The sequence below is a fragment of the Vicia villosa genome, unplaced genomic scaffold (assembly GCF_029867415.1).
Source record: "Vicia villosa cultivar HV-30 ecotype Madison, WI unplaced genomic scaffold, Vvil1.0 ctg.002857F_1_1, whole genome shotgun sequence".
Classification (NCBI taxonomy): Eukaryota; Viridiplantae; Streptophyta; class Magnoliopsida; order Fabales; family Fabaceae; genus Vicia; species Vicia villosa.
The window spans coordinates 236,460-247,208 of NW_026706048.1; the positions used below are offsets into that span (position 1 = coordinate 236,460).

Below are 10,749 nucleotides of genomic sequence, written 5' to 3' on the forward strand. Positions count from 1 at the left end.
AAGCTATTGAAGATCAAAGTCATCCTAATTATATTGTAATGATTTTCTCTTTCACTATGTTTGTTTTTAATTTCATGAACATGAGAGGCTAAACCCCCCAATGCTAGGGGGGTGTCCCTGATTTCCTATTGTAATGACAATTTGCTTATTTTATTAGTAATTTCATAACTTTTTCATTATCATCTTTTTATATAGTGTTCTTAATGCAAACCATTATTGGAAAATAAGGTTTTGATTTATGGTTAATGTTAGGTTGGAAAACCAAGGTTAATGCTTTTGTATAAAAATATAAATCTGTATAGTCAAGGAATTGAGATATAGATTTGTAACCGTAAGTTTTCTGTTGAAACAAAGAGATTAGTATTCTTATTATACCACGAAGGAATTTGGGTATAAAAGAAATATTAAATGATTTTCTTTAAAGGAATTTTGGAAATTCTCACTCAAAATCTGGTGATGATATGAATTAGTGATGATCTGGCTAATTTTAAGAGTATTGTTATTATAAGGAATTTCATACACAATCCCCTAGCATTACTTTCTTATTTGTCTAATACAAGTTTATTTAGTTGTTATTTTTATTCATGTATTATAATTTTGCAAACAACATTGAAACAAACCAAGGAGTTTTTGTTCAATTGAATTGGTTAAAACACTTAAGTTTCTGCGCAGTCCTCAAGAGATCGACACTGGGGATAACCCCAATTATTACTACATCGAGAAAATAGTGCACTTGCTATAATTTTCCGATCATCCATCTACCAAATCATATAACATAATCAACTCATATATATACATGTCATATGAATCAACATTTGGCAACATAGCCATCAACGCATTATATCCAAAATATAAAGTTAAACACCATAAAGATAACAATATCCAAACATTAAAAACATGAGTTCAAAACCCCCAGTGTTACATGATCAGAGCATTTGACTCACTACCTAATCAAAACGATAAAAACCGAAAGAATCCTCAGCTAAATCCTCGTGCAAGCACGCTACTCGTCGGAAACTGCACGATGTCACAATGAACATCATTCAAACAGAAGGGTGAGAATTCACATCATAATGAATACATAATATATGTACAATGAATATGGCATACCATAGCATAATCATTCATCACACTTCATAATTTGAACAAGTTTCATAAGTATTGCACATATCACAAATACAATTATCACACAAGCAAGTACATCAATTCAAACATTCACATATCAATAATGTGACTCGAAATGCTAATTAATGTGACTCATACATGTGGTACCATGTGAGTATCAAGCTCACTGCTCCCGATTAAAAACCAAAGCCACGCTTCAGATCCGAACAAGATCAAAGCCCTCAAAATATGAACATATAGTTCACCGCTTCCGAATCCACAAAAGGAACAAAGCCGCTTATGTTTCCACACAAGGATCAAAGCCAACCAGAGTACAATCTCCCCATGAATGCATGTACAACAATGTCCACAACATATGCAATTAAGATTATCACACAACCTTAATCATCCAAGCATATCTCAATAATTCGCACAACTCAAATCATCCACCAAAAGGTTATACAACATGCATCAAGTAATCATTCACAACAAAGTGAATTCAAATAACATATATTCATTCACATAAATCATGAATATCATATCACATAACATATCAACAAATGTTATTCACAATTCATCAAAATCATAACGCACATAAAGATAATCATATGTTATTCACACAAAAACATCATAACTAATTCATCAATTGTTAACCATTGTAATCCTATCATATAGATAATCACATTAGCTTCCTAATTCTTTGAACGACACATAAAACGGAGTTACGGATAAAAAGCTATGCATCTTATAATTTTTGCAAAACAGGACATATTCGCCCAACGGAACGAATGGCTAGCCCGACACTCCAAGGCAGAAACTTGGTCACAAAAAACCCTCTCTCGCTCGCTGTCTCGGCGGCGAACACATTGAAACGACCACTCGCCCGACGAAGCAAAACGCTCACCCGACGAAGCACACCAGACACAACAAAATGTTGTGCGTTTCAACACCTCCCAACCCACACCAAATCCGATTTCAACCAACCAAAACTCATTCAAATAGAAATTTAACACACATATAAGGTTACTAATCATGTTTCTAACCATGGGTCAACATATAAACATCATTAAACATGATTAATTCACAAAATCTCATGGATTTAATATAAACCCTAACATGTAAAATCTATGAAAATAGAGGGATGAATATCCTATCATGCTACTACCCATTGCATACATATATATTCAAGATAATGAAGATTCTCCCCCTTACCTTAGATTAAAGTCCCTCTTCTTCTAGATTCCCCCAATGCCTTCTCATTCTCTTGAGCCCTCTTTTCTCTTCCTTTCTTCTTTCCCCTCAAATGATAGTATATCTCTTACTACTTTAAAACCCTATCAATTAGTGTTCTCTCATATTGGGCTTAACCCACAAACTCACCTCATATTCTATTTCTACCATTTAGGCCCAACTAATCATATCTCATAATTAATCCAAATAGCACAAATATACGCATAACCAAATAATTAAATAATTATATCATATAATAATTAAACAAATAAATAATTAATAAAACACCAAATAAAATAATTAATAAAATAACTAATAAAATTCGAGATGTTACACACGTAATTTTGGATCTCGAGAAAACTACTCCATCAAATTGAACAAGTTTCTCTATAGGTTGAAACAATCTGGACGCATGTGGTATAGTTACCCCCAGTGAATATTTACTAAAGGATGGATATACAAATAACTCAATTTGCCCTTGTATTTTAATAAAATGATGTGGAAAAGGATTTGCAATAATAGTTGTCTATGTGGATGACATAAGTATTATTTGAACTCCTGAAGAGCTTCCAAAATCTATAAATTGCTTAAATAAATAGTTTGAGATAAATGACCTAGAAAAGACAAAATATAGGTCTGCAAATTGAGCATTTGGACAAAGGAACATTGGTACATCTAGAAGGCTATATAGAAAAGTGTTGAAATGCTTCTATATGAACAAATGTCACATGTTGCCTACTCCAATATGGTTGTTAGTTCATTAGATGTGGAGAAAGATCTTATTAGGCCTCAAGAAAAGGATGAAAATTGCTTGGTCCTGAAGTGCCATATCTCAGTGCAATTGGAGTACTAATGCACCTTGCTAATTATACATATCTTGATATATCATTTGCGGTCAATTTATAAGTAAGATAGAAATATTCACCTACACGAAGACATTGGAATGAAGTCAAACATATACTTCGTTATCTTAGAGATGCAGGTTACTCGTCAGATTCTCACAATGATAGATCAGAAAGAGGTTATTTGTTTACATGTGATGGTACAACCATTTTATGGAGATCTATGAAACAAATCATGGCAACAACTTCATCAAATTCTGCATAACTATTAACACTACATGAAGTTACTTCGAAGAAGAAATTTTTAGCAACTACTATAAAGAATATCATCTCACATATAAATGTATGCATGAGGGGAGAAATAACTATTTTCTGCACTTTTTTTCCCTTCACCATGGTTTTTTTCCATTGGGTTTTTCCAGTAAGGTTTTAGCGAGACATATCCTCAATGGACAACCAAGGGGGAGTGTTATGAATAAATATTATTATGGATGTCCATATATATTCTTATCTTTCATCTTCATCTTCATATTCCCTATGATTTTTCACCTTACTAATGTCCTATAAATAAATATCACTTTGCAATGTAAAGAGAACTCATTGAAAAAGATAATAGAATACTAATTTATCTCCTTCATCTTTCGTTAATTTTATAGCAACCTCATTTTTTATTCATTTTATTTTAAAATAAATTAAAATTTTAGAATAGTTTGCATTAAAAGTACATGTATCCAATTTAAATAGTTCATTTAAATAGAATTTTCTAATAATTTCAATATAATAATTTTAATCTTTTCAATAAAACTTATTTTTAGCATATGTATGTAGCCCCCAAGTCTTGACTCTTAATTAAGTCATTTACTTAAAACTTTACTGAAAAAATATAGAGGAAAAATGGCAGCAGTGTAAAAGCGGTCCCCTAGCAAGTTTTGGGGGCGGAAACAAACAATGGAGGAAAGAACAACATCCACTGCAACAGAGACAACAAAAGACGATGACGTTTGGTCTAAAGACACAGTCCCCAAGGTTTTCAAACTCGTTTCTTCCTCCACTTCTTCTCTCACTCACACTGACCTAGTTTCTCTCCTCCTCGTCAACCCCTTCCTCTATCGCACCCTTCTCTCTTCTCAACCCCTTTGGCAAGTAAGTCTTCAACATCAATCAATCTTCACTTTCCCTTTCCCTTCATTCTTCCATTACTAATCAATTCATCTTCTCCTTGTAACTATCAGTTACTCAATTTTCGTGAGTTGAATAATGCCGGAAATCGCCTCATAGCTGCTCTTTCTCTGGTATCAATTTTCATTTTCATTTCCATTCAATTTATGTGAAATTTAATGCTGTTGTGGTATGGAATTTGATTGTTTCTTCTTGTAGCCTAGATATAGTCATGTGAAGGAGATTAACCTTGAATTTGCTAGAGACATTGAAGACACACATCTCATACTTATTAAACAAAAGGTAACCATACTTGACAATGATGTAGAAATGTAGAATGTTGATTGAATGTGATTTCCTGACTGAATTATTTTAAGCATTTTTCTAGTGTTTTGATTCTCTTCGAAGCTTGGAGACTTTAAATCTGAATGTCTGCCAAAAAATATCGGATACTGGAACTGAAGCGATAACCAGTTGTTGTCCTCGGCTAAAGAACTTTTCCATTTACTGGAATGTGAGGTGTGGTTAACTTTTTTTCTTCGCGCGCAATGTTTGATTTAGGAGTTGAGAATATCGGTTTGGATTTGAATTTGAGTGTTATTTCAGGGTAACTGATAGTGGACTAATGCATATAGTGAGGAACTGCAAACATATTGTTGATTTGAATATAAGTGGCTGTAAGGTACATGATTGATGATACCTTGGTGTTGTGATTTTATATCACATTACTATTGATTATTTATTTGTAAGGTTTTGTTATTAATGTTATTATTAAGCGGACATAATGAAATGCATGCATACAGTGCGTGCCTGTGCACGCTGTGTGTGTCTGTGTTTGTGCCTGTGCATGTGCGTCCGAGTCTGTGTTTGTGCTTGTCTGCGTGTGTCTGTTTGTGTATGTGTTTGTGCCTCTGTGCTTGTGTGCGTGAGTTTGTGTTTATGTGTGTCTGTGTCTGCGTCTGCGCGCGCATTTCAACTAAATCAAGTTTGTGACTGTGAAGTATGTAGTATGTACTAGAATTCTGAATCATCTTGTTAGAAAATAACAGTGTTTGTTAAAATTTGGTACTTGTGTCTTCTAAAATAAGTGGTTTGATATGATAATTGCAGAATATTTCAGACCGAGGTGTACAATTTGTTGCTGACAATTACCCAAAATTAGAGTCACTAAACTTGACAAGGTATAGATTGTAATTATCATTAATCAAATGATGAGTTATATGCTTTTTCTTCACCCTTTTGCATTAGCTGTCTGTAATTGTTTGTGTTGAGATATCTGAAATTATGTTATAGATTTAGATTATTTGATGCTGATCTTAACCCCTAATCTAGGGATTTGATTGTTCATATTGATTAATATAAAGTATGATTAAACACATTGAGAGTTATTTAGTACTTTCCCTTTATTCAGATCCTTTAATTCCCTAATCATATGTTTGGTTTCCTATTATCCTTCAAATCAATTCCAGCCCTTTTTTCAAGATGGTATCCGGAGCTTGCCGACCCTAGTTATTTTTATTTTTAAAAAAATTCCAGTTCTGTAGTGGCCACTGTGCACCGTCACTGCTGCTGTTACAGTAGACATGTGTGACACTGTCATCACAAAAAGAATGCGATCTGCCACCCTCCAGAGTTTCGTCGCAGGAGAACTCCCGGCGTGCCTACTCATGCAGTCACCACCTGCCAGCCCTTTAGATGCGTGTAAGCCCTTGACATATCAACATTCTCTCCCTCAACTGTGAGATTCTTCACGTCCTTGATACACAACATTGGAAACCACATCTGCTCTGCCAGACCCCCACCGAGTCAAACCAGACTCTGACTGTTAGAACTTCAGGGGAAGCCTAAAACACCGGGGTAGATCCTCACATTGGACTAATGAGCAACCATACAAGTGAGGTTGGATCTAGCTAGATACATACGATACGCACCAACTTGAGGGGGAGTGAGGGGGAGCGTTGACATGTTTGAAATTATGTTATAGATTTAGACAGAGCCGTCTTTGAGGGCGTGCAAGGCGGGGTTATCGTACAGAGCCTCAAATTTTTTCAGGGTTAAACTATAGGTAAATAGGGCCTCATAAATTATTTGTCAAGTTAAATCTTGATTAAATATGACCTTTTTTGTTTTGTCATAGGTAAACTATAGCTAACCTACACAGGGTCAGACGGCTTTGGATTTAGATTTGATTTGATGCTGATCACTCATAATCAAGCGATTTGATTGTACATTGAGTAGTATAAATAAATACTTTGAGAGTTAATCTCTCAAGTCATTCAAATCAATTCTAGTCCCTTTTTCAAGAGTTCGATTTCCATGCTACTTTTGATGACTATCATAAAGGAGGGATCAATTATATTGTTCCTAGTTTTTTTCCTAGTTGTATGCAAGATGCAATTTCTTCTAGGTTCGTAATGTATATATACATCTCGTAATTTGACACCTAGGTGCGTCAAGTTAACCGACGAAGGGCTGAAGCAGTTGTTGCAGAAATGCCTATCCCTTCAAAGTTTGAATCTCTATGCAGTGTCTAGGTATGAATTGAAACTCAACCTATTGAAGTTCAATTTGTCTTTCTTTCCCTGAAAATTCACTGCATTACTCTTATTCAGTTTCACAGATGAGGCTTACAGAAAAATTGGCCTTCTGACACATCTCACGTTTTTGGATCTCTGTGGTGCCCAGGTAAAATCTTCGGTTGTTGTAGATTTCTCCGCACAATTCTATCTAATGCAAACTGCTAATAGAAATAAGTTTGCCTTGCAGAATCTTTCAGACGAAGGACTTGAATGTATTTCGAAATGCAAGAACCTTGTATCCCTCAATCTGACTTGGTAAACTCACGATCAACTTGAATATCCATCTATCTCATTTTATGAAACTAATCGAGCTGTATCTGTTTTTACGTGATAGGTGTGTACGTGTGACCGACAAGGGAGTTATAGCCGTTGCTCAGAGTTGCACCTCTCTTGAATTTCTAAGGTATTATCATATTTTGAGAAGTTTATAGCACTTGGATAATTGTTATCCTAGAATCACTTATTGGATGGCCATATTTGCAGCTTATTCGGAATAGTTGGCGTGACCGATAAATGTCTGGAGGCACTCTCAAACTCATGTTCCAACAGCATTACAACCCTTGATGTGAATGGATGTATCGGCATTAAGGCAAATTCCTATTTCAAAGAAGCTCTATACTATATACAACCAATAACAAGTTTAACTCAACCATTTTGTCTAACAATTCCTGGTTTTTCTTGCAGAAACGAAGCCGTGCTGATTTGCTTCAGTTGTTTCCATACTTGAAATGCTTTAAAGTGCATAGTTAATTTGTGGTCAGTAAAACTTTGGTAACAAAAGTAGTCTATTTTTTCGAACGGAGCAAATTAATCTCTAAAGCTGTTATTTTTAAGCTATGTAACAGACACTTCAGATTGAATACGCATTCGGTGTCCAACAACACATGTACTTACATTGAATTATACATTTTTTCATATCATGTTATTTGTGAAGTAAACAAAACAGCTCTCATTTGCTAAACCATTTAAAAAAGAATACTGCCATTCTTTAGTAATTTAGAGGTCAATACCATATTGTTAAACTATTAAAAGGGAGAGATGATTTCACTCTATCAGCCTAATAAGAAAAGGCTTGATTATTGTTTTCGACATTAGAATTTACCCTATCAATACTTGATGCACATAATTTTCTTCCTGTTTCTAGTATTTTTGCTTACTGCATCACATTCCATTCATCTTCCTCCATCTTTCCCAACTTCCTTCTGCCATTTTAAATTTTTGTGCACATAAAAAGGTACTACCAAATAGTTCTTTGGAGAGCATCCATTTTTTTGTGCTCATAAAATGGTACTGCCAAAATAGTTTCTCAAAAGTTGTCTTTCAGCTACATTTATAATTGATTTTATTTTTCTTTAATGTAAACATGAGAATAATGTGAATAAGAATACCATCTTTTCAAAAGTTATCTTCGGGCTCAAGTAACATTATCCAAAACATAACTTATGAAGCGTAACGTTTTATACATGATCAGTCTTTTAAATCCTCTCACTTAAGATTTTTTTTCATATTTTCTTAAATCCCTTCTCTTATTCAAGTATTATGTTTTGTAAGACAATCAATTTGTATTTTGATATCATAAACTTCATAATCGTTCTAAATTACAGGTAATGTGTATCTGTATCTTTTTTTTCTGTTTCATAATTTGATTTTTTTGTTAATAATCTACAAATTGTCTGCAATGAAGCTTCCGAAACCTTTTGAACTTCTTTTGAAAGGAAGTATCCAGACCGGTGTAATAGTTGTTTGATTTAGTTCATGTTCAATGAATATAGATGTGGTTTAGTTCATAAGTTGGTGAGTCGGGTGTTACTAATGTTGCATATGTTGGGAAATATTTACCACTGAACAATAGCTTATGTTATATGACCATATGTTTAAATTGGTCTGTGCGAAAGTCGCTAAATTAGGTTTTGAGATAACTATCTTGAGGTCTGATTTTGGTTCAGATAAAAGACAACCATTCATTGTGATGAATTGTAAAAGAATATGGGAGTATACCTCTTCGAAAGTTGAAATGTGATGACACTCGAATAAGGAAATTTAGATATCCTTTTAAGTTGCATTGGTACTATACAACGAAAAAATAGTTGGAAATTTGATATGTTGTGAAGTGTACATAATCATGGATTGGGTCGCAAGTTAATAGGTCATCCTATTATCACCCATTAGATTGTAATGAGGAAAAAAAATTCGTTGAGATGATAATGAACAAGGTTATGCCCAAAATATACCCAACAACTTTGAAACGTAAGAGAACAATAGTATATTAAACATTTAACAAGTTTATAATGTTCAACAATAAACAATAAGGCAATAAGAAATCTAAGATTTGAAATGCAAAATTTGTTGAAATAGTTGGATGGACATCATTATGATTTTATGTATAGATTATGTGACGATGGAAAATCTAATCTAGATTTTTTTTTTTGGAGGGATCTAGAATTAATCAAGCTGTTTAACACATTTTTCATTATATTGATAATTTATTCAATACATAATAACAACAAATACATTTTACCTTTGCTCCAAATTGTTGGTGTTACTTATAAAGGGGTGACATACTCAAATAAATTTTCTTTTTAGAATGTGAAAAGGAAGATAATGTTACTTGAGATTTAAAATTGTGTCACAATTTATTAAAAGACATGGAAAATATCTCACAGATTATTGTCTCTGATTGTGATACTTCATTTATGAATTATATTCCAAAAATATTTCTTACATCATATGTTTTATTGTGTTGTCACATAACTAAATATTCCAGAACTAAAACTAAGTCAATTTTGGGAAAAAAAAATTAAGCAAGAAGAGGAAATTTGTCAAATCTAAACAATTATTGAAATCCATGATAGAAGTGTGGAATATTGTAATCAATTCTTATATAAATGCGTTTTATATTGATTATCTTATGTTGTTCAGAAGTGTGTGCGTGAAATAACTATATTTTTAAAAAAAAATTTCTTTGTCTGTATTGAATATTGCATTAAAAAATGGGGTTATTTTTTAATTATATACATTTTTAAATTTGATTGGTTGTGAATTATTATATATAGTTACTTTTTAAAAGTTACATGGATGTGTCCATATGATATCTTTGGGACGAGGATTAACAATGAAAAAGAGATTCTTACATAAGAAATCTTCAAGAATGTGAATAACATAGAGTAATGGGTTGTGTCCGGAAGATATCATCCAAACACACCCCTATAACTTGTATAATTAACCAAGAAAATTGAACAATGAGACAAATAATTTTTACAGAATTTATGTTTTGGACACACCTATGTAACTTTTACTAAGTGAGACAATATGAATATCATGGTGTGAGAATATAATGTCCTCCTTTAATTGATACGATTTGTTGATACGATTTGTGAATTATATATAATTCTTGTCAAATTCTATGTTAATACTAATAATGGAAAATAAATAAGATTGATATATAATCAATGCAATTAAAGTATAATTAATATGATACATATACAGTGAATATAGACATATTCTACTATTCTCCTGCAGTTAAAACATGCAGTTAAAACAGGAGGTTGAGGGGCACTGAGTCTGTCTCTGAAAGCTTGAAACAGTATGAAAGGAAGACCTTTTGTAAAAATATCTAAAATTTGATATCGCGATGGGACGTGAAGAACACGGACAAGACCTCGAGCTACCTGTTCGTGAACGAAATGAATATCAATCCCGATGTGTTTCGTTCGTTGATGTTGAACTGAGTTACTAAAGAGATAGATTGCACTGATGTTGTCGCAGTAGACCATAATGGCCTTGTGAATGGGACAATGTAACTCAAGAATAAGGTTTTGCAACAAACTTAATTCATA

The 10,749-nt window shown here is 33.2% G+C and overlaps 1 protein-coding gene across 1 annotated transcript; it reads left to right on the top strand.

Annotated features, from left to right (window-relative positions):
* Nucleotides 1–4,038: 4,038 nt before the first annotated feature.
* On the top strand, nt 4,039–7,856 carry LOC131639907 (F-box protein At3g58530-like). The gene is made up of 12 exons (XM_058910348.1): nt 4,039–4,319; nt 4,409–4,468; nt 4,554–4,637; nt 4,723–4,853; nt 4,941–5,016; nt 5,445–5,515; nt 6,782–6,868; nt 6,947–7,019; nt 7,101–7,168; nt 7,248–7,316; nt 7,397–7,502; nt 7,598–7,856. Exons 1-12 carry the CDS (start codon nt 4,125–4,127, stop codon nt 7,661–7,663), a joined length of 1,086 nt encoding a protein of 361 aa, XP_058766331.1. The 5' UTR covers nt 4,039–4,124; the 3' UTR covers nt 7,664–7,856.
* The last annotated feature ends 2,893 nt before the right edge of the window (nt 7,857–10,749 follow it).